Source organism: Pseudonaja textilis, chromosome 3 (genome assembly GCF_049901715.1).
Source record: "Pseudonaja textilis isolate UNSWEBS1 chromosome 3, rPseTex1.2, whole genome shotgun sequence".
NCBI lineage: Eukaryota > Metazoa > Chordata > Lepidosauria > Squamata > Elapidae > Pseudonaja > Pseudonaja textilis.
In genome coordinates, this window is record NC_141992.1 from 151,793,933 (window position 1) to 151,818,755 (window position 24,823).

Consider the following 24,823-nt stretch of genomic DNA (forward strand, 5'->3'; position numbering starts at 1 on the left):
TGTGAAGTCACTAGACCTTGAGTTCAGTTCAGAGGAAACACAGATGTTTATCATCAGCTGTTAGATTAAAGGTTAGGGTAGCATTATAGAAATAAGGATGCTCACATATGGGAGTGTTTTCATTTGAATTCTGCGAATAAAATTGGGTTGGTCAGCACAATAAACATGTAAATTTTGAAAACATTTTGAGACAATGAAGGGAGCTTTCCCTTTTCTGTTAGAAACTGGATTGAGTAGAAGAGTGCACACCACTACGGCAAGTAGGTAGTCCTTCTCCTACAGCCATTTGTTCAGTGACCTTTTGAAGTTGGAATGGTCTCTACCGGCTGGTTGCAGCACCCGGCAATCATGTGATTGCCATTTGCAACCTTCCCTGCCGACTTCCAGAAAGTCAATGGAGAAGCTAGCAGGGAAGGTCACAAATTACTGGTGTAAGTCTCCGCCACCTATGCTTTCTCCCTGAGTCCCTTTGTATCATACTGCACCACTCATTTGTACACCCCTGCAACATAATTTCCATTCCCCACCATATCTTTGCACACCCTCCCTGTTCTGTCTGCATATCCTCCCTGACCTTGTACACCCTCTCTGACCTGTGCTGCATTTTTGTGCATCCTCCCCAACCTACAACCTTGTAAAACCTCCCTGACCCTTGTTGTATTGTGTCCTCTACTTTGGTTGTGGGAAACCGGCAGGAAGTTTCATTGCTGAATGACTGGGATTTGGATAACGACAACAACTTGGGACTAAAAGGATTGGAATTGCTAAGCAATGTGTCTGCATTCATCACCATATGGCTTAGCAATGCACTTAGACTTATATATCACTTCACAGTGCTTGACAGCCCCCCCTATGCAGTTTACAGAGTCAGCATATTGCCCCCAACAATCTGGGTCCTCATTTTACTGACCTCGGAAGGATGGAAGGCTGAGTCGACCTTGAGCTGGTTGAGACTCGAACTGCCAAACAGTTGGCAGCCATCAATCAGCTGCAGGACTACATTCTAACCATTGCACCACCACGGCTTAGCAAATTCTAGTTCCAATTGCTGTCATAAGTTGAGGCCTACCCGCATAGTTTTGTGTCAAACCCATTCTCCCAAAAATAAAATAATAAAATAAAATTCCAAGACAGACAGAGGAAAAAAGAGAGATGCCCTTCCCCTCTCCCCACTTTCCACATTTTAACAACATGCCTAGCAATAATGGAACTATTTTTTTTTTCTCTATTCCTTGTAGCCCTTTTTCTCCATCATGCTAGTGAATGGTCACTTGGCTGTGCAGGTCCTTGCTGGTGACCGAGCAAGTGCAAAAAGGGTCATGGTCAAGTCTAATAATGGAACTTACAGTGATGGAAAAGAGCATTCTGTTATCCTTACTCGGAATAAGAGGTACAAGCTGAAGTACCAATTTAATTACCATTTATGCTACCTACTATGTTGTCTAAAGAATTAACTTGCATTATTTCAGAAAAATAATTTACAGTTTCCTGTTCTTCAAAGCAGTTCAGTTTCCTGTGTTAATTATTTTTTGTATCCAGCTACTGATTAAAATGTATGTGATTATTCCCATTATAATTTGTAGATGCTTTGACTTCCAAAAGCAATGTTACCAAATATTTGTAGAACATAAGACAACTTTAAGATGTCTACGCTAAGAAGCCTTCAGGTCTTACATATTAAAAAAAAAAGCCTACAAGATAAATTAATCAGAAAGTCATTAGAAAGTCTGATGTTTCATAGTAGCAAGTCTCCAAATATGTTGGAGAACCAAATTTATGCTCTAGTTATTCAGTGTGGATTATAAAATTTACTTGATTTCTCTTCCTTGAAATTATTCTCTTGAAAAAAAATGTTACTGAATATTATTTCTCTCTGTTTTCTCCCCGCTTCTTTTGCTGCCCAGAATAATAAGTGTGCAAGTGGATGAAAGTAAACCTGAAGAAATTAGACTTGGACTCATGGCAGAAAGCAGACCAATTAATATATCAAAGCTCTTCATTGGTGGAATTCCTGCTGAAGAAAGCATTTCAGGATTAATGATGATGGATTCTTTCTATGGTTGTATAGCTAATGTGATATTTAATACCGAGTAAGTTATCATCCTGGTTATTCCAAAGGTGCTTTTTCCAAAAGGTGATTGAATTTTCTTGGGTTTTTTTTTCTTTGAAAACCCTTCGCTTCTCATCCAAGAATGTTTTTTAGTTCTAAATAATATATATTTCATATAAGTTATTTAATTAACCAATGGATGAAAAGTTACATTATTTTTTTAAAAAATAATCTTTATTTCAGTTTTACTATGCTATCTCCATGGTAGAGAAGGATTCCTTTATTTATTGAAGGGCATCATTTATTATTTTTACCATGATATGATAGTTCTGCTTTTTTTTAAACCAGAATATCTTGTCTGCCAAATGTCAGAGAAGATTAAACTAAAACCACTTAACAGGCACAGAATAATCCAGAAACTCTGATGCAGACTTTTATGTAGAAAAGCCAAGAACCCATTATTAAAGCATTTCAAATATTCCTGAGTATCAAGTGCCAGTCTATTTATAGTGAAACAGTGTTGGAATTCTTGTTTCTCTTTTTCCTGCCTAAAATGCAATTGGCTGGCTGGCCCTCTCTTTTAGGCAGAAGGTCTGATGGCCCATGTCTTTTGCTTTATTAATGGATAGATTTGGTTTTAAATTGTTCTCCTTTGTCCATATATAGAACTGATTTTCACACCAAAATATATCTAAGTTGTTCAGTGGGATAGGAAAGAATATCATGCTTAGCTGGATAATTTTTGGTCTACAGACATTGAGACTATTCTGTAACTATTGACTACAATAGAAGATGTTGCTTATATGGAACATGATAGCAAGTAAGATCTGTAGATATATAACATGGAAATCATGGAATTGCACAGTGTTGGATTGGAGTAAACATGATTAATTCTTTAGAATTTCACATCAAAGATATGTGAGAAAAGTAGCTAGCACTTGATAAATATTTTTGCGTTCTTAGTTTTCAGCTGAAAATAATTCATGTTTCTTGAAATTTGTTTCTTCTTTCCTTCCCTTCCTTTAAAAAAAATACAGATTTCTGGATTTCACCACTGCAGTAAGGTATGAAGGTGTTGATATGGACAGCTGCTTTCCTTCAGAGAAATCTAAGCCTGTTATTCAACCAGAAGACTTTGAAATCCGATCTGAAATACAGATGCTGCCAAGTTCTCTAAAGTCTTTTTCACAAGCTAAGGAAGTATGTTATGATGGTTATATCTGTGCTTATGATCATAATTAAGCTGGGAAAGAAAATTTTCTTTAGTTTCCAATTTCAATTTCATAGTTCATCTCTTTACCACAGGTAAATCATAAAAGCACTTTGTTATGGGTTCTTTTAACTATGCCCAATTTGGTGGGCTCAAGACACAAAAAGAATTAACAACAACACAGGTGCCTAGACAACAAACACAAGTATACATAGTACTTGCATACTATTACTCACTACTCTCCATTACTTATTCTTCCTCAGTATTGCTCCTTGGGAGTACTGTTAGGGAGAAAAAAATTTCTTTCTCGCTGCTTTCTGCTAGTTTACTTCCCTACAAACAACACACATAACTCCTTCTCTCCCCCTCTCTCAATTCTTTTACAATACATCTTTTATAGGCAGCTTTGCTGTAGTGCTACTGGTGAGAAAGCTTAAAGAGAAGGAAAGAAAAAAGCACAGGTTCTCTCAAGTGCTCTCTCACAGGGCAATTTATTAAATACAAGGGAAAGTAATCCTATTAACCATATGGAATTAATTCATTTACTTTTCATTAAATATACACAGAAATAAAATCAATTTTATTTTTATTTGGTTTTTATCTGATTTCTGAATGTTAGTGTGTGTTTTTGCAACTGTATTACTGTATCAATAAGTATAATTTTATATAAATTTAGATATAAATGACTTCAATTATGTGTCCTTGTAATCATAGAGGTAAAAATGATAGAAGCTATTCTGTACTTGGTTCTGCTGCAGATGGTCTTGAATGTAGGTCTAGTTTTTCTTTTAAACATGAGGATATATCACAAATTCAGTTCTTTTGATCATCAAAATGAGAAAGTACCACTGTGCTGCTCTCTACCATAGTCTCCTACAAAAACTTGGAGCAAGTTCCCTGATTTCCAATTAGCAAGGCTTATTACTGGAATTGTAAGAAGCAAGATAACCATTTTGGTGTAGTAGTTAAGGCACCAGACTTATACCAGGGGACTGTGTGTTCTACTCCCACCTTAGGTATGAAAGCTGACTAGGTGACTCCCTCTGTCTATCTGTGAATTCAACCCACCTCACAGGAAAGACATGAAAATGGCCCTTTGTTTTTTTTAAAAAAAAATAATACTACCACAGTTGCCTGAAGAGATAAAAATCAGGCTTCTGTTGTCTTGGATTCTGATAATTTGAAGATGAAATTTGTATGTAGTTTGGGGTATCATCAATATTCAGTAAAACAAAAGAATGAGTATTGGACGGAGAATGAGTTCATTTACCTCAGTTATTTTGTTTACAGAAACAGTGTTCAGAAAATGGAGAGCTGAAGTATGTTTCCAATGCCCATCAGTTTGGCGTTACCAGAAACAGCCATTTAATGCTACTTTTCAATCAGTCTACAGTAAGAAAAAAGTAGGTATATCTTTAATTCTAACAGGAATTCTTAACAGATAATCAGAGTTGGAAGGGACCTTGTAGGTCATCTAGTCTAACCCCTGCCCAAGCGGAGACCCTACATCATTTCTGACAAATAGCAGTCCAATTTCTTCTTGAAAGTCTCAAGTGATGGCGCTCCCACAACTTCTGAGGGCAAGCTGTTCCATTGGTTGATTGTTCTCACTGTCAGAAAGTTTCTCCTTATTTCCAGGTTGAATCACTCCTTGTTCAGTTTCCATCCATTATTCCTTGTCTGGCCTGCAGGCACTTTAGAAAATAGATTGACCCCTTCCTCCCTGTGGCAGCTCCTCAAATATTGGAAGACTGCCATCATGTCTCCCCTGGTCTTTCTCTTAACTAGACTAGCCAAGCCCAGTTCCTGTAACCATTCTTCATATGTTTTGGTCTCCAGTCCTCATATCATCCTGGTTGCTTTTCTCTGTACTTATTACTTTACTACTGTAATTATTGCACAGAATTGGTCCACTACATGTGAGATATTACTCCAATGTGCAGCTAGAAAACATGAAATTAAAGGATAACAATTCAGAGAACTACCTAGACAATATGTGGCACTGTTAAATTCTACTCATTCCTGTTGGGTTATCTATTGCCACATAACAAGAATCTATTTTTCATTCATTTTTTAAAAATGCTTTTCCTGCTCCTATATCCGTATAGTAAAATAATTTTCTGAATATTAAAGATTGGGGGTGGAGCAGGCCTTGACTGAGATTGTTCTCTGTCAGTCATATATAGAGTAGATGTTATATGAACTAGATAAAATTTGCATTAAGCACTTTATTTAAAAAACAGCTTTAAAAGTTCAGTGATCTTTCTCATAGCTTTTTAAAGAAATAAAAGTTATTTCCATTACAACAGACAAAAATTTTAAATGCAAATTGGAATATTGTACAGTTTACTATAACTCCTTTTCCTTAGTTTCTGACTATTTTATTTTCTTCCCAATGGATTTCTTCATGTGTAATAGCTGCCTAGAATTTTATCTTTCTGTATTCTTCTACAGTAATTATTCACCTATTTACTATCCTGTAACACTCTGAAAATGGAAGTATTTTCATTTATGACTACTCCAGTTAATGTTAGGGGAATTTCCCATTAGAGGGAACTAGAAACCAGTGGAAAGTTGCCAGTATTATCTGTAATGCCGCTCCAGGGCATCTGCCAACCTTCCAGAATAGCATAGGTGAGACTATTTAGACTTGGAGGAAGAAGGCTCACAGAATATTTGAACCAAATATCCTTGCAGGATCTACTTTCATGAAGATGGTGAAAGTGGTCTTGTACCATTATGCCATAAACTCTGCCCTTTTCGTATTTGTTTGCAGTGTAATAAGCCACACAATAAAGTGACGGGGTTTGAACTACAACAAAGCAGCACAGCTTTCATCAATTAGTTTATCTTGCTTCCTTTGGAATGCTATGTCTCTGCCGAACATAGCAACAGCAATAGCATTTAGATTTATATACCACTTCATAGTGCTTTACAGCCCTCTCTAAGTGGTTTACAGAGTCAGCATATTGCCCCCAACAATCTGGATCCTCATTTTACTGACCTAGGAAGGAGTGATTAAAGGCTGAGTCAACTTTGAGCTGGTGAGGATCAAATTCCTGCCAGTTAGCATAATTAGCCTGCAATATTGCGCTGAACCACCTCAACATGCTTGAATGACAACAATTTACTAAACTTGTATGCCACCTGACTCTTTACATCTCTGGGTAGCTCACAACAGTCCAGCCTAGAATATTTATTGAATTTAACATTATTTTCTGTCTTTCAAAAGAAAAGATGCTGTTTTCAATGGACTTCACAGGATGTATTGAAATGTCCAAACTTTGATCAGATCCATATCTTATTTTGTAGGTTTTCTGTTCAATTAAGAGTCAGGACCCTTGCTTCTAGTGGCCTAATATACTACACAGCTCATCAGAAGCAAGTTGATTATGCAGCCCTTCAACTACAAGAAGGAAAGCTTCGTTTTTCATTTGATCTTGGAAAAGGACAGTCGGTAGTTTCTCATGGAGCAATGATCAGCGATGGAAAATGGCATAGGGTACATTTCTTAAATTCTTATATTCAACTGCCCAGATACATAAATGTTTTGTTATATTTAATGCCTAAGGGGGGGAAATGTTGCATTAGGTACACAATAGTTTTTGCATTTGACATATTTGGTTGATATATTTAAAATCCCAAACAACCGTGAAACAAGAATATAAATTTCTGCTGGTCACAAATACATATATGGAATACTATTCTTAGTTGCATGTTTCTAAACTATGAACAACTGTTCACAATTAATGTATCTTACCTTACAGGTGGAAACAGATTATGCTAAGAGGAAAGGTGTAATCATAGTTGATGGGCAGGCTACTGAAGCGGTCAATGTTTCAGGTGACGGAAACACCTTGGATGTGGATGGGAAATTGTACTTGGGGGGTCTACCCTTAGGTTACCTTACAAAGAACCTTAGAAATGTAAGGACTTTACTTTCTTATTGATCCTTTTTGTGCCAGGTATACCATATCAGACTATATTCCATGTCAATGTTCTGCTGATCTGAGGAAGTGCTGTAATTCCACTGGGATGTGAAGTTTTTGTCGGGTGGTGTGTTTTGTATATAAATCAGCTCACATCAGCTCTAGAAGAAACATTGTGAAGATAATTTTGCATCTCCTCTGATGGGTAACTGGTTATTTCCATTGATAGGACTTGTGCCATATTTAGGCTCCAGTATTTTCCCTCCTTAATGTTGTCTTGCTCGATCCAAGGGATTTCTCTGTATATATCTTTTGCAAACACAGCAGGGCACTAGAGGGAAGGGGCTGATTCATTTCCCTTTGCCATTAGCCAAGTTGGGAGGATGGGAGTGAGTTCTGAACTATTCAGATGACTCTCAATAGCTAGAATTGAGGGCAATTGTGCCAGTTCAAAATTAATTGGGAGACTAGTGAAGTGTAAATAGTGGTTGTTATTAGTTGTGTGGAAGTTTCATAGGAAGGATAGGAACTGTTGTTTACCATGAGCTGTCAAGTGATAACATATAGAGTGATTTAGGAAATGAATTCCCACTGTAATATATTTGAATGGATTCTGGGTAATGCTGATAATAGGTTCATTTTCTTACATGCTATTTTGCTATTTTATACTTGCTTATCCACATTTGATCTGAAATATTCCAGTTCCTCTGTTTGCATTTTATGTCAAATAATAGGACTGGTTTTTGTTTTTGTTTTTACTAAATTTGTTAAAAGATATCAAACATGTCTATATCTGAAACAGCATGTTCAGCTTTTCCAGTAACCATAATAAGCAGGCTCATGGTCATAGCCATAACAATAGCAGTATTAAATTGCACTCTATGGAAAGAAACTATTTTAAACTGGAAAACAGATGGATTCCCCAACATTTTTTCAAAATAAAACAACTCTTGTAAGTCAGATTTTGATCTCCACAGCGGTAATGGAAAAGAGCAGAATTAATCTTTTGCTGCACTGTTTTTCTATCCTAAATCTTCTCCTTCTTCCAAGTAACTATTCAGATTTACAATAGAAAAAAGCATTGTTGTTTAGACTGCATCTGTTTCCCCCACAAGTTGTTCCAGATAGATGAAAGCAAGACTCAGACCGACAGGGCAAGGTCAGAAGCATAAAAAAATGGCTGGGTGAATGACTGCTGATCATAGATTTTCTGTATCCTATCTTATTTCCCTCATAAAATGCAAAGGTGTACCTGCTGTATTTATTATAGTTCAGCTCTCTTTCCCTGCCCAAATCTAAGATTTCCCAGTCTCTGGGCTGTGGCCCACTACACTATTTAGAATTGGGCCACACGAGTGGCTGGCTGGAGTGCATGCACACACACAGCTCAATCTGTGCAGTGGGCTGGCAGGCAATCGCACAAGTCGAGCTGCATGCACATGCATTGGCTCGCTGCTCATGCAACTTGAGCAGCATGCACATGCGCTGATCTGCTGTTTGCACAGCCCAGTTCCCTCTCCTCTCCCTCTCCCAGCCAGGCCACCAAGCTGCAATGGGACCTATGTGAAAACAAAAAGCTATATAAAATGATGTGCAAATTTACCACAAAATTTGAGTGACTTCCTCTAATAGATGTCTGAATTTCTCAATGATTTAATAATTATAAAGTAGCAAGGCTCTGAATGATACATCTCTGTGGGTAATAACAGATGTCTGTATTATACACATTTTCTATAGCAATGGTTCTTAAGCTTAGACACTTTAAGACAAGTATGCTGGCTGGGGAATTCTAGGAATTGAAGTGCACAAGTCTTGAGGTTGCTAAGATTCAGAAACACCGTTCTACAGGAGTAACTACACTACCAAATTGTCTTTGCAGGTTACTCACAGCATTCCTGCATGCATTAGTGAAGTAACCATTAATAGCAAGCAGTTAGATAGTCTGGTCTCAACTTTTGCTGTGAATAAGTGTTATGCTACAATCCAGAAAGGAACTTACTTTGATGGAAGTGGTTTTGCTGCTCTTGGTAAGTAAAGTATTATTTTATTCCCCCTCCCAATATAGGTGTAAAATGAAATATAGAAAATATCCAGTAACATTAAATGTATTCCTCTTGTTCTTTTATCTCCAATTCTGTGTTATTGTAGCTGCTGGTAGTGAGTAAGAATCATATAATTTCCTTTACTCAGAAATAGAATGGCTTCATTGAAGAACAAGGAAATCTCTGTATTGCAGACAACTTCTGTTTCCAATAAAGCCAACCCACTTGTCTAGTTCAAGGAGAGACTTAAAGTGAGCACACATTCCCACCTAGATAGCTGTGTTTTTTACAGTAACTTTCATGTATAAAAAGATAAGTAGGAAATTCTTTAAAATGGAGGCCTATCATTTTCTGTAAACTGCTAGTGAATTGTCATTTAAACAGAACTTTAGTTTTGAAGTTGGACTAGTGTAACTTTTTGCAGATGGTTCAAGAAGCTCTTATTTTTATATTTATCCTTATGTCTTTATTGTTGTTTTGGTCAAATGATCATTCGATTGGATAATTCCTGGTCTGCTCACTTGGTCAGGATCGCTTTCGAGAAGAACTATTTGTGATATACAGTACTAAGCATTTCTATTAGACAGGCTTCTAGTGCAAGAAAAGGGAAGCATTGTCTTTGGAGCACAAACCAAGATATGTTAGATTTATGGTTTCCATGCAACATACGGACACCATGCAATATGGAGGTCTAATTAATATGGATTGGGCGTGCAATGTATTGTATTATTTTATTCTAAACCTTTTCTCAAAATTATTTGGATCTTCTTATAATGTCAGTTATAGACAACAATTCTCTAACTTAATTATTTCACTCTCTCTTTTGCAGTTAGGGAAGGCTATAAAGTCAGATCTGAAATTAACATTACATTTGAATTCCGTACAAATGTTGTGAATGGAGTACTTCTTGGAATCAGTAGTGCTAAAATAGATGCCATTGGACTGGAGATTGTAAATGGAAAGGTAGGTTTTGAAATGGGTATACTGCAATAAATTTGCCCTAATAAATATTAAGTGGTACCTAAACTGATGGATCTGAATATATATAAGAAATATGCATTTTTTGAGAGAAAAGCTGTGGCAATTATTAATATATAATAATTATTCTGGAATTAATATGTTTTTATGATCTCTGTGAAACATATCTGGTTATCCTACAGCAATAGACTTTTTTTTATTCTGAAAACTAGCTTTAGATTATTAAGCCAATTGCAATTTTCTATTTATACATATTATACATAGGAAAACAGAAATGTTATACTAAAAGAAACAGTTCCATTGGTGATGGTGTGAGAGCTTTGAAATAAAATTATGAAATAGATGAAATGATATAAAACCAATTTGAAGGCAAATGCCTATGATTTTACAAATATATTTATAATCTTGTTAGCGGACCTCGCCCGAGCGCGAGACAAACGCTGAAGAAAAAGAAGAAGAAGAAGAAGATTTATAATCTTGTCTTCAGTGAAAAGTTCAGTGGTTAAAATAAAAGAAATCATGAAAAAAAAATACAAAATGCTCCCAGACCAACATTAGGAATTGTTTGAAAAAAAACGTTGATGTTTATTTTTGCATGGACCATACTCCAAAAATAATCATCTCTACATCCATCAAGATATCACCATTCCCTATAGTATCAAAGGAAGTCTCCACATTTCCCCCTTTTCAGAATCTCTTATGAAAGTTGGTCCAAACTATAGTTAACCATTTTAATCAATTACTGGATAGCAGAAACTAACATTAAAGCTTTCAGGGAAGATACATAGTCAGTGTATGTCTCTTAAAGCTTGTCTGTGCTTCACCATTGTACTTAGAAATGTATCTATCATAAGTTATCAAAGGTGGTGGTGGAGGAAAAATGATTGTAATGTAAAACAAATCTTTCAAAATAGAAATAGGACACATTGAATTAGTTGTTTCTTGGCAAAATGCAAAGCTAAGAAAGTCATATTAAATGAATATTGATTTAATAATTACCCAATCTCCCAGAAGTTATGAAAATGTATTGGATTAAAAGAACCATCTTCTAGCTCTCCATTTGGCTGTTTGGTTGTGATTTATTTTGTTTTTGTAGATTTTATTCAATGTCAATAATGGAGCTGGCAGAATAAGGGCTTCCTATGAACCAAAAGGAATGACTAATCTGTGTGATGGACAGTGGCATAAAGTGCAGGCTATGAAAAACAAGCATCATATTGCTCTAATAGTCGATGGAAATATGGTTCAGACTGATAATCCACATGTTCATTCAACCTCTGCAGATACAAATAACCCCATTTATATTGGAGGGTATCCTGGTATGTAATTTTACTCCTATTCAAAGCAAAGCAGGAAAAAATCTTGACTTAATATTGATTTCTTGGACATTTTTCCGAGTAATTAATGTAAAAATAATGAGCCATATAAAGTTAATTCTCTGAAACACGAAGAGTATTAAAACATCAGTGTCCATTTATCAAATTTTTCTGGTTTTGTTCCTTTTCTTACAGCTTTATACCTCAGGCCGCCAGAGAATCTGTCTGAACACAATCCTGGGCTCAGACACCCATCTTGCCCTTAAGAATTATTTATTCATTGATTTAATAATAATATAATAATTACTCTTATGGTTACAGACCAGCATTTTTATTCACTGATTATATGATCAACAGGGTTCCCTTTATTGCATGAAGCTACTATATACAAATTAGATTGATTGAAGGAATTATTGCATGCTCTAACTTGGCAATTTATCTTCAATTATTGCTTCCAAGATTTACATTCAGTGTCATCCACACAGTAAACATGCCTCCTTTCATTTGTTTTCCAGCTGACATAAAACAAAATTGCTTGACCACTAAGAATTCCTTCCAAGGATGTTTGAGAAACTTTATGCTGATTAAAGCCCAGCAAGCAGATTTCTTGGACTTCAGCGAAGCCTTTGACCTGAGTGGAGTTTTTCCACATTCCTGCCCTGCAGCCTGACTACTAAATGGGAGGAAAAATGTTCCATTTTAAGAGGCTTTGTCTATCAACTCTTATTGAAAAAGAAATGCTTTTAATGATAATACTGATTTAAGCTATTTCCCTCTTACTTTTCCAGCTCAAGAAAAATATATTTTTAGCTAGAATATCTACACATTTTTAAAAATTAAAAAAAACGCTACATTTTCTGAAACTGTCTTTTATGGTTGGTGAAAGTTTTTTAAAATCAGTATTTACAATAAACCTTTTGTTAATTATTTAACCTTTATTACTTTGGCATATATGGGTCTATTTATAGTAAATATGTAATATAAAGTCCTATTCAACAAACAATTCAAGTCATTTTAAGTATGAAAAATAATTCAGCATACATTTAGTGATGAAAACAAATTAGTAGAAAGCTAATTTTCAACAAATTTTGCTCATAACTTTCTTTTATCCCTAATTACTGCTAAAATTGGTGCAGTTAAAATAGAAGCTGATTAACCTCAGACACATTTTCTCTAACACATTTAGCAAAACACAGGTAACTACCGGTGAAATCTACTGATGCTACCGCTGATACTGTATTTAGCTTAGGGGAAAAAATTAATGAGTGGTATAAATTGGAATAGTTACATACAAGTGTTGGCAAGTTGCCCCAATTTTGTTATCAGCCCAGAGTTACAAAAATGTAACCAAATTGCATACATAACAAACTACATTAATATATTTAATAGATTAATGAATTTTATATGGATGTTTTAAAAATAGATGCAGTAATTGAATGGAATTAACTTTGGGTTTGGGAGGGAAACCTGAACCAAATCAAACATACCCGATTCATTTTTTTCCAGTCTTAATTTGCATACTAAAGTGATTCAGCTGAAATTTGAAAGTTTTAAGATTTTTGCAGAACAGATGTTTTGAGGGCTATTAAATAATGTTTATTTTCTACAAAGACTGCAAAACATTTCTAAAAAAAATTTGGGGGTGGGGAGCTTGAGTTTTGTTCTTATTTTGGGGCAAAATGCAGACATTTTGTTTCGTGTTATTATTTTTGCTTGGGTCTTAATGTTATGTTTCTCCAGAGTTGCAGATTTGGAGAATGGATATAAGCAAAAAGTGATTCATATTTTTAGAACTGTTTTAGAACGAGAACGAGAATGTTGACTGCCCAATCAATCTATGTATTATGGTTGTAATTGTTTGCATGCTTAATTCTTGGCTTGGACACTAAGGAACACCAGGCCTGGCTAATGTTTCAACCAGAGACCACCAGGATCCCAAGGCCATAAACTAGATTAAAAACATATTCAAGACAAAGAGACACAGGGTATTTTGATATTGTTGCTAAGGAAACTGTATGTATGTGATTTAATTTTTGAGAAAGTTTGTGTCGTGCATGTATGTATGTCCATGTATGTTCTCTGCACTGGGCCTTCCTTTTTTAGACAGATGGCTATGTGCAAAAGTGTGCTTGGATGTTTGTTAACTGCTATTTTGTTTGCAGGCAGGATGATAAAAGCAAAATGTGTGCACTCCACATGTGCATTTGGAAAAAGCCTCAAGGTCATGTACAGAAGACTGTCCCCCCCCGCCTCCCTTCAGTTAATTTATTTGTGGTCTGGGTTAATTTTTTAAAATCTTCTTTAAATCATCCTTTTTACTTCCTTCCCCCCTCCTCCCACCAAAGATTGTCTTAATAGGCACACAGCACAAATCCTAACTGTACCTAATTTTGTGGTTGTTCACTGTTTAAATCTGCTGTTCTCTAAGGCCTAACACACACAAAATTCTGAAGTTTTGTTTCATTGAAACATTAAATGTTTGAATCGTGCTAGTAACCGTTCTTTGAGCAGATCTAACTTGTTCCAAGTACAAAACATTTGTTTACTGTTTGTATGACTGCTTTCTATATTGTACAGTAGGCATTAACACTGGGATTCCACTAATTTTCTATTCTACATTGGATTTTGCAGATCAGTTTGAAATATTTAATCTCATAAAATGGCCTGAACTACTATATGATAAGTATGGGGCAGAGTACATGTTTGAATGTTCCTCTGCAGCCATCTGAACAAAAAGGTATCACATAAGGGACAAGACTAAACAATGATTAGCCTTTGGCTTATGTTTTTCTATGCATGATTTGCCATGCATCAAATCAGAGTACAGTCCTATTTCTGGCACAAATATAAGGAACAAATACCATTACCTATATGACTGACCTAGTTGCTTAAGAATAAGTGGGATTTATAACAGTGTATTGAATGTTATGCAAATTATATGTTTATATATCACTTTATTTTAATAGATTAAGGGAGTATCATTAATAAATTATTTTTAGACTATATTTTAATGCAAGATTCAATCAAATATATTAGTGGTACAATTAATTGTGGTTCATGTTTAACACAGATTAAATACAGGTTAATTCTTTCCAAAACCTTTGCATTCAGTGACAATGTCTGCATTCAAACTATGAAAAATAGCCAATGGAAACAAACATTAAATTACTTGACTCAGCAGAGTACTGTTACTAGAGAAGTATTTTAAGACTTTCCAAAGGGGATACATTTTTTACATTTACTTCAAATTACTTTGAGTAGAACAACAATAAAACGAAACCCCTCTGTGTGTTTTTTTCACATAGTACATTTAGATTTTATTCCACACGTTCAACATTGGCTAACATTCAGATTTAGTCTCTTGAAAAGACGCAAGAACCTCAGTGGTGAATTATCGTTAACTATGATGATAGTTTCAGCAATTTAGAAGGCTGTCCTGGAAGAGAGCAAGTATCCAGAACGTTAAGGACAATATTAATTTGACTGAAACTTTTCAAAGCAAATAGAAAATTTGGCCTATTTGCTACCTTCAGAGTGGCATTCATTGTATATGCCTGGTGGTATTATACTGCATTTTATTAGTCAAGAGTAAAAGGGTGGCTTCAGTTTTTCATATGTTTTTCTTGATACTGAGGCACGATTACAAAAGGCTATCGAATGGACACTTTTACCTGTAGGATATAAAAGATGGAAGCAGAATAGAGGAAAAAGCAAGGAAATAAGTCTCTGCATAGAATGTCTCCCTTATGTATTTGATAAAACATGGAACATTGAAAGTAATGATATTTTGTAGATGCATTTTTCAAAGAATAATACAATAAAACTTTTAACTCCAGATCATTTTAAAAACATGTAGTCCTTGACATCTGACCATCTGTTCAATGAACATTCCCAGTTACGATAGCACTGAATAAATGGTGGTTATTACTAGTCTTCTGGCCATCCCAGCATCTCCATGGTCGCCTTATCGCTAACTGGGTGCTTAGCATATGATTGGTTGCCAAGCACCCTGAGATCACCTAATTACCATTTGCAAGCTTCCATGCTAGCTTCTACAGAAAGTCAAAGTGGAAGCCAGAGAAGGTTGCAAGTTAGTGGGTAAATCGACCCACCCCAGCCTGTACTCACACCATGCTGGCCACTTGTGTATTCACCATGCCTGGGCTGCACCTCTTGCACAACCCCTGTACCATTTGAGCCACCAAATTACAAGCAGGCAGTAGAAGTAGCCTGCATTACTGCACTCTAACCACTGTACCATCATGGCTCTTAGACTATTATTTAGATATTCTTACATTCCGTTTTGTAGTTTATGGGAAATAACCATACTGTTAGAGTTATTAAAATATAAGAAAAATATCAAAGTAACTTCATGCAGTAGACCTATACCCCTTGAACTAGATCAGCAATTTCTCCCTTTTACAATGTGTTCAAATTAGTTTTGGTTTATTGAGAAACACAATATGATTTAATAAATATTACTAAATATTAAGATTTTATTACAGTTTGCAAACATGCTTAACTAGGTTGAAAACTCTAAGCTGGAGTCACTTGATTGACCCAATTAACCAAGAAATATTAAAATCCAATCTGGTCTTGTTTGCTATCAATTCCACAATATTATGCTGGATGCTCTGCAGTGAATAAGAAGATGTTCCAGAGAGTTATAGCACAAAAAATCATCAGTTGCTCTCTTTCTTCTTTGGAAGAGATTGTGAAGATGAGACTCCTCTTGAGAACACTAAAAATCTCCACAGACCGTTCTCATCCTGGACACTCATATTTCACTCATATAGGTGTCTTAAAATGAGGACTAATAGATTGAGAAACAGTTTTTTTTCCCAGGGCAGTAATTGTCTTGAATCAAACTCTGTGATTTAGTCCTATTATTATAATTATTTTAATTTTTAAATACTCTGTAGTGTGATTGTGATGTGGCGTTTGGGGCACTGTGCTGGAGTAGCTTTCAAATTTCATTGTATTCGTGGAATGCAATGACAATAAAGGTATTCCATTCTTCTATTATGAGAACTATTTGCCAGAGGGGTAAACTGCCTTGCCACTGTCCTTCATTGGGATGAAATCTTCCAGATGCCTGAAAAACTGGCTTCTCCGCATTTTGTGTGTGATCATTTTGCTATTCACAGCCATTAAAATGGGGAAGAAATGGGTGGAATGATGCATAATTGCATCAAAGTGCCACCATGGAAGGAAAGCTTGGAAAATGAGGTGCCATTCTGCTTAGCAATGATCGGAAATCATGGCTGCTGAATGTTTGACAAGATCATCTGAGATTATGTGATGCCACAAAGTGTGTCGATTAGCTGGGAGAGGAGATGAGTGAGTCATATTGTGTCATGCAGATAAGGTTTTTTTTAAGTTACATTTGTTTTAAGGCAAAACGTTTTTAGCACCTTCTCAATTTTCCAGTTGAAACCATTGGGCTTAAAAGCACTAAACATTTAATAAGAGCATGCAAATGATATACAATTCCTTCAGAGAGCTGATATAATAAAGGAATAATGCAAAAACACACAGTCTATTATGTACCATAACACCATTGACCTGGGCCTCATTTTGAAATAATTCAGATTTAATGGACAAAATATACCAGGTCCAAATTTTATCTGAATTTCAAGCAGCTATGGTCTTGGCCTAAAACAGGGGTTTCAAACTCGCGTCCTTATATAACGTATTGCATCTTTTTCCCCCTTCGCTAAACAGTATGGGCGTAGCCTGCGCATGATAAATCTGGCCCATAGCCCGCAAGTTTTACAGTCCTGGCCTAAAACAATGAAGTGAATCTGTTTTTTGGAAAATTCACTCAGTCAACATTTGCTGCTTCCCTTCGAAATGGGTATTTACGACTCCCAGTTTGTTTCTCATCGGTGTCGGTGCGGAATCCGTGATCGTGCACAGTTTCGCCCGAGCTCACTTGCTGGAGGGTCCCGATTATGGACCAGAGCCACCTTGGTGGGGTGGTGAAGAAGGGGGGAATCGCCTGGAGGTTGAGGGGAGCTGCAACTCCCCTCCCTGACAGGAAAATCCCTCCCAAAAGCAAGCTGCAGTGGTGGTCTTAAAATGGCCACCACGAACACGAAGAACATTTCGGGAAACTACGTTTTGTGCTGGAGAGAGAAGTAGCGAGCAGAGTGTGAACCGGGCAAAGAACATCGCTTTTGGGGTACCCCGGTATCAAATTAAAGGGTTATTTTGGAGGAAAGTGTGTGGAAGCAGCGACCAGAGAAGGGGTGAGAAAGAAAATGGGTCTTTAAATTTGGATTTGACTATTGTATTGGACTAATCTGGAGGAGAAATTTAAAGGAAAATACACTAACACAACAAAGGTTTAAAAATTAAACTAGACAGATATTGAACTGTGGGGAGTTAAAGGACATAACTAAATGCTGGAATTGAATGTTGAAAAGAATAGCTAATTATTGAAATTAGTGAACGTAATAAAATATTCAACAAAGAAAGTTAAAAAGAAAAAAAAGAAATGGGTATTTACAATTGTATCAGTAATGTATTTTTACCAATATTTATTATAATTTTATGTATTATTCCTTTTCGCACCACCCATCATTCTGCCATGCTACTTTCATATGTTTTCTCATATGAGAGGTACCACTTTTATATTTAAACAAACTTTATTGATTACAAAACCAAAATATCAAACAAACACAACACACAGAAGAAGAAAAAAAAGGAAATAGAAAAAAAGAAAATGATTAAAAAAAAACCTAACAGTTCTACTATCGACAGTCTATGGTTCCTTGTTTGTTATCAATATTGGTGATACATTTACAAATACATTTTATTGTGAATATATAATTACTACCTCTTTTACATTTTACGTTGTTTACTAATATATTTTCTATTTTTGTTCTATCCAGTCATACCAGCATTCCCAGCCTCTATAATAATCTGATGTTTCTTTTTCCTTAAGTGCTAAGGTTAACTTGTCCATCTTTGCACAGGCTGTTATCTTCTGTATAACCATCTCCTCTGTTGGAATATCTGCTTGTTTCCAACACTGTGCAAGGGTTATTCTGGCTGCAATAAGAATATGCAGTATTATGTATTTGGCATTTTTAGGAATTTGTCTATTAAGTATCCCCAATAGGAAGAATTCTGGTTTTAATTCAATTTGCTCCGCCATTATTTCCTCTAACCATTTTTTTATTCTATGCCAGTATCTTTGGGCTTCAGTGCAGGACCACCACATATGAAAAAATGTTCCTTGTTTCTTTTTACATTTCCAGCAATTCAGATTCATGTTAGGAGACATTTTCGCTATTCTCGAAGGTGAAAGATGCCATCTATAAAACATTTTATAGGCATTTTCTTTATATGCTGCTGATTTTGTAATTTTATTATTCCTTGTCCAAACCTTTTCTCATTCTAATAATGTAATGCTATGTCCTATGTTTCTGCTCCAAGCTATCATGTTGCCTTTGACTACTTCCTCTTCTAATTCCGTCTCTAGTAAATAATTATAAAATTTAGTTATATTTTTTTTATCTGGACCTAATAAAATTTTATCTAATTGTTGTGCCTTAGTATAAATTTCAAAATTTTTCTTGTCCTGGCTATATCTATTTTGAATTTGCAAGTAAGCCCACCGGTCTACTTGTAGACCCTGTTCTTGGAGATCTTGCCAGGATTTTAAAGTTCCTTGCGCATCAAGAAGGTCTTTGTACTTTATCATTTTATTAAGATCTAGATTATTTGGGTGTATCATCGCCTCCATCGTTGAGATCCAGATAGGGATTTTTAAATATTTTTTTTTTATTTTGTTCCAATTAGCCAATAAGGAATCTCTAATTATATGTCTGTGGAAATACTTCTGCTTAATTTTCCCAATGTCCCATAAAAATGCATGCCATCCCCTCTGTAAATCATGGCCTTCTAAAAATAAGATCCTTTTATTTGACAGATTTACCCACTCTTTCAACTAGTGTAAGGAGGCTGCACCATAGTATAATTCCCAATTTGGGAGTGCCATACCTCCCCTGCTCTTCATATCTTGCATTGCCTTTAGGTTTATCCTCGTTTTTTTTCCCTTGCCAGATAAATTTGGTAATTATCTTGTTAAGTTACACGCAGTAATTTTTATGTATTTTTATTGGTATTGTTTGGAATAAGTGAATAAATTTGGGCAGAATATTCATTTTTATAGTAGCAATCCTCCCTAATAAGGAGATTTGCAATTTAACCCATATCTCTAAATCTTGAGAGGTACAACTTTTAAAGGACACTCAGCTTTAATAGGCAGTGATTTAATCGAGTTATATTTTATGTAAACTTCAAAAAGAAATAATTTCCATAATATATTTCAAACTTTAAGCAAAAGAAATAATAAGAAAATATGTTTTGCACAAGGAAGACAAATAACTGGTACTTGCAAAACAACTCTTAGCTGGTACTTGCAAAACAACTACAAGTAGTCCTCGATTTACAACCACAATCGAGGCCAAAAATTCTGTTCCTAAGTGAGGCATTTGTTAAGTGAATATTGTCCATTTTACAATCTTTCTTGTCACAGTTAAGTGAATCTCTACAATTGTTAAGTTAGTTACACAGTTATTAAGTGATTCTGGCTTTTGCATTGACTTTGCTTGTCAAAAGGTCACAAAAAACCAAGACATTGCAACTGTCATAAATATGAGTCAGTTGCCAAGAGCCTGAATGTTGATCACGTGATCATGGGGATGCAGCAATGTTTGTAAGTGTGAAAAATGGTCTTAAGTCACTTTTTTCAGTAGCATTGTAACTTAAAATGGTCACTAAACAAACTGTCGAAGATGGATGAATATGGTGTGGATATTAAACCTGAATGAATATGGTGTGGATATTAAATTTTAAAAGAACATTTTGTGAAGTATCTAACTACATTTACATTTTTTTCTGTACATGGGGATTCAACGTGGTATGTAGGTTCATCATTGGTATATTGTACATTAAATTGTGTTAGCTGTACAATAATAGGCAAAGTCAGAAAAAAATGATAATTTGCAATTCTATATACTGTTTATATTCATATACAATACACCAAATATATTTTACACAGTAGTTTTCCTTCTCATTAGTAGCTAGCAATAGGAACTGAGTCACAAATGTTGTAATCATATTTCACAATTAAAAAAATGTTCTTGAGCAGGAAAAAGTTATAGCATTCTGGCCAACTGCCCTTATTTTCTGTTTTAAAAAATGCTATGCCCTTCATATTGACAGCCTTACTGTTAAAATGTGATTCTTGGTTTTGGGATGCCACCGTACAACTCCCTTCTCAGGGGCACTGGGAAAAAAAAAATCCCAGTTTCTTTTCTCTTAATGTATATTTCAAATTGTATTCTTTAACCATATAAACTGTACCAATAAAACCAGTAAAATCGTATTCACTAAAAATAAATTATTATAACAAACTATTAATTGAAGGTCTCAGGTTCTATAATACTTGAGGATAAATAGCTTAGTTTATGTTAAAAATATACAGGCTACACCTGCTTGAGCTTCCTTATGGCAACATGGCTCCTGATGGAAAGCCTTCTGCACTGTTCTTTTCAGTTTGACCCAAACAGTCTGCCAACATGTCTTTAAAATATTGAACTTCTTTTTTCTTTAATTACCCACTCCGCTTGAGGATTGGCATGGTACACATCCAGCATATATGCATCTGGATCCAAACAGTGTTCCCCTGAAAGAAACATCAGCTGTTAAAAAAAACTTTGAAAAATCCTTACACTTTAGGATTACGCAAAGCATTTACAACCAGTGAAGTATCCCTTCTTGAAGTATTAAAGCAGCCACCCCTTTTGGAGAACTGATGTAATGCTTGGCCTAGGTGTTCAAAGTAGGATGTCTTGAGAAGCTTAGGCTTTGAGAAATATATACATCAATTCTATAGGCTGTGTAAAAGTTAGTGTGTAGACAGAAAATGCTGCAGTTGCCAACATAGAGGACAGATTACTTGACCTTCTACCTTAAGACTGAGCAGCTAGCTGACACACGGTCTTTCATCTTGAAGAATAGTTTAATTCTAAACTTTAAAAAAACCAATTAGGGTGAGTGTTTTTTTTTTTCAGATTACATCATGTCCTAAAATCACTTAGTAAATCCATTTACTTCCTCTGAGATGCTCTAATTTACAGTATTGAAATAAGCACTTATACAGGAAACAATTAAGACTTGCAAAACATCCACTTTGGTGGGCTCCCATATTCATATCTTGCTTTATAAAGATAAATGGATTAGGTACTAAAAGGAGTTTGAGCAATATTATGTAGCCCTATCATACTTGTTGCACATTCTACATTCTTGGCTGAATGTACAAACATAGCATCGACATAGTTGCTATTACTGAGATTTAAGTAAGAATTTACCTATATTTCCTCCAATTTCATATAAACTTTGGATTGGCATTTTCAATTCTTCTGATGATGCAGATCTAAGAATAGAAAAATAAAGCATTCTAGTAGCAAAGAGGTAGGTTTCTGATTAACTCTGGAATTAAAACTCACTATATTGTCTGGGATTAAAACATCGGAAAGAATTACATCTGTTATTTTTGTACAGAATCATTTAATCAAATAGTGCTTCTATATAAAATGGAATTGCTGCTAAAAATTTATCTTAAAATCTTCTGTGAAGAATCAACAGTATACTGTACCTAGCTTCATCCTGTTTATTTCATAATCTGATTGATTTATAGATCTCCCAACTCCATCATGATTCTGGATAGCTACATTTTACAACTATAATAAAATTCTGTGCTAATTTAGGTCAAGCATTTCTGGTGGAGTGAATGTAACATTATGCAAATTCTAGCTGTACATTTTTCTTCAAGATTCACTATGTTAAATCAGAGTATTACATTAATTCTCAGTAAATAAATGCAATTGTTGGGCACGTATATTGGAAATGTGTATCTTTCTCTTTAATTACAAATTACAAACAACTAGAACATACTGAAACTCTTTCTACATTGGTAGAGCAGATATTCACCTTCATAGACTTTGCATCAAAAGAAAGCTCAACTTTCAGCATTCTTCTGCCAATGGAACACTAGCAGCTGCAGTGATTTATGGACCCAAATCCCTGCTAATATTTGCTCGAATGGAGGGAAATTATGCTAGCTTTGGAACTTTTAAACTAATCCAGCTGTCATGAAAAGTGAGGCGCAATGGATGGTGGGAAAGAAAAAGTGAAGTTGTAAAGCAATAAAAAAAAAATATGAAAATTGTCTACCTGCTGTCTCTGTGAGCACCTAATGAGACTTTGCAAATAGAATTTTAAGAACCACGGGTTTTCTCTTAATTGCTCTGCCTGTTGAGAGGAAATGCTGTTCAGAGGGCCAGTACAAAGCTAGTTTTTCTTAGCTGAGCCAGAGAAACTATAATTAAAACCAGCTTGTTGTAATTTTTAGATTCATCCATTTTAATATGAGCAATTTGTGGGGGGAAAGAAACACTGGTGAATGGGTCTCATCTGTGTAACACTTGGCTTCGGCTGATAGTAGAGCAATTCTTTTTTTAATTTCCCTTTTGTTTCTTGGCTCGGAGCTCAGTTCCTAAAGTTAGTAAACTTGGAAATTATTACATGAACCAGTGAATGAAGCTGTAGATTGATGCTCCGGCAGAGCAATCACATGGATGCTTCCATTAATAAAGACTCATCTTAGCCTTGCATATTGACTAGAGTCAAATACACATTCAAGCTTTCTTTACTTCTAAAACCAGGTAAAGCCTATTTTAACAATGAAACTTGAATTTGGGCTATTTGCTCATTGTTCTGCTTCTACTTGCCTGTTTTCACAATAAAATCGTGCCACAATATCTTTGGCTTTTGTTTGATTATTTGGTTGAATTGCCATAGAAACTTTTGAATGTAGGGGAGCATGGACTCTTATCACACCTTCAGGAATATCAGACTACAAAAAAAAAGGAACAAACAATAATTTAGCTAAACAACTACAGTATTTAATATATATTATAGTACGATTGTAAACCATTATTGCATTTTCATGCCTCCTTTTCCTTATGGCAACTTTCTCTCCTGTACAAAGCCAATCCCGGTCTGGATACTTTCAGAAAAGACCAACCCTGAGAAAAAGATTGCAAAGGAAGAGGTAAAACAGCGAAGGCAGAGCATTTCACCGCAGAGCATTTTCACACTTCCAGGGTTTTACAGGGACAGCTACTGTACCTCTTAAGAACATATATGAGGTTTTGTTAGGATGCAGTGGATACAAGTGGGTGAAAAAAAATGGCTGTATTTCTGTAGTGTCACATAAAAAAGGAAGGGGGAAAGGACTTTGAAACTAAGTTAAATAGAGGATTTAAAAGAAGTAAGAAGTCTAAATTGAGAAGTGGTCCAAGTGAATGTAACCCTAGGAGGGAGGGTCTAAGACAACTCAGTGTGGTCAGCTGGAGATGGTTCCCTCACAATGGCCAAGTCCCCTCTGACAACTCATTGCTGTCATCATTGCAGGACAACTCAACATGGACAATTCATTGTGGGGACAACTTTCTGCTGGCGCCCAGATGGAGAGCAGGAGAAGTGGCCAGGGAGGCAAGTGAGTGAGTGGGTGGACAGAATGCACAGCTGTGGCAGGAGTGAGGGAGGGTGGGAATCTTCAAACCCAGAGAATTGTCTCCTCAGTGCTTTGCCATGTTGAGTTGTCTTGGCAGTGAGTTTGCAGAGGGGACTTGGCAGTGGCAAGGAGTTGTTGGCCGCACTGAGTTGTCCCATTTTGTCTAGGAGGACACAGCAAGTGTATTTCTTGCTTGCATGTGGGTTTTTGAACAATCCTTTTGTGTTTGCAAATGTAGAAAAAATCAAGAGACCTTATCAAGAAAATTTCAGGATTTGTACTACCGGTATTACATTACAGTATTATTGCAAGCTCTTATACTGAAGCAAGGGAATAACAACACAGTAAATTATAATAAATGCAAGAGAGAATTAGTTTATATAACTATAAGGGTATCAGTCAGAGTTTAGGGACATTCTTTGAAATGCAACAGCTTTACATACATATGGATCTAAGAAACTAGTGAGCACAAGTTAACAACTAACTTTAGAAAATAAATAATTGCTGGATCTTTTCCAATTGTATGTTGACCAAATGGTATACTGACCATTTACACAGTGTGCGAAAACCATATGTAAACAACACAGCACAGATTTATTGTGAACACTTTTAGTATTCCTGAATAAGCTGGGAAGTCCCCTGTCCCCTGAAGCATTATTACTCTATTCACATAATGCAATGGCCTATAAAATAAATTATTCAC

At 35.6% G+C, this 24,823-nt stretch overlaps 2 protein-coding genes across 4 annotated transcripts in view; one reads left to right on the forward strand and one right to left on the reverse strand.

The window, feature by feature from the left end:
* Positions 1 to 12,452, forward strand: part of LAMA1 (laminin subunit alpha 1) — a 94,700-nt gene extending 82,248 nt beyond the window's left edge. For both annotated transcript variants that reach the window (XM_087931097.1, XM_087931098.1), the window contains exons 54-63: positions 1,239 to 1,390; positions 1,905 to 2,090; positions 3,088 to 3,250; positions 4,551 to 4,663; positions 6,573 to 6,762; positions 7,028 to 7,186; positions 9,069 to 9,216; positions 10,061 to 10,194; positions 11,306 to 11,528; positions 12,041 to 12,452. In XM_087931097.1, coding sequence (XP_087787223.1) covers positions 1,239 to 1,390; positions 1,905 to 2,090; positions 3,088 to 3,250; positions 4,551 to 4,663; positions 6,573 to 6,762; positions 7,028 to 7,186; positions 9,069 to 9,216; positions 10,061 to 10,194; positions 11,306 to 11,528; positions 12,041 to 12,195 — 1,623 coding nt within the window. In that variant the 3' untranslated portion in view covers positions 12,196 to 12,452. The remainder of the gene's footprint in view (positions 1 to 1,238; positions 1,391 to 1,904; positions 2,091 to 3,087; positions 3,251 to 4,550; positions 4,664 to 6,572; positions 6,763 to 7,027; positions 7,187 to 9,068; positions 9,217 to 10,060; positions 10,195 to 11,305; positions 11,529 to 12,040) is intronic.
* Positions 12,453 to 18,156: 5,704 nt separating this feature from the next.
* The window catches only part of ARHGAP28 (Rho GTPase activating protein 28), a 74,491-nt gene continuing 67,824 nt past the window's right edge, over positions 18,157 to 24,823 (reverse strand). For both annotated transcript variants that reach the window (XM_026699157.2, XM_087931099.1), the window contains exons 13-15: positions 23,333 to 23,457; positions 21,911 to 21,975; positions 18,157 to 21,225 (exon numbers count right to left, since the gene is read on the reverse strand). In XM_026699157.2, coding sequence (XP_026554942.1) covers positions 21,125 to 21,225; positions 21,911 to 21,975; positions 23,333 to 23,457 — 291 coding nt within the window. In that variant the 3' untranslated portion in view covers positions 18,157 to 21,124. The remainder of the gene's footprint in view (positions 21,226 to 21,910; positions 21,976 to 23,332; positions 23,458 to 24,823) is intronic.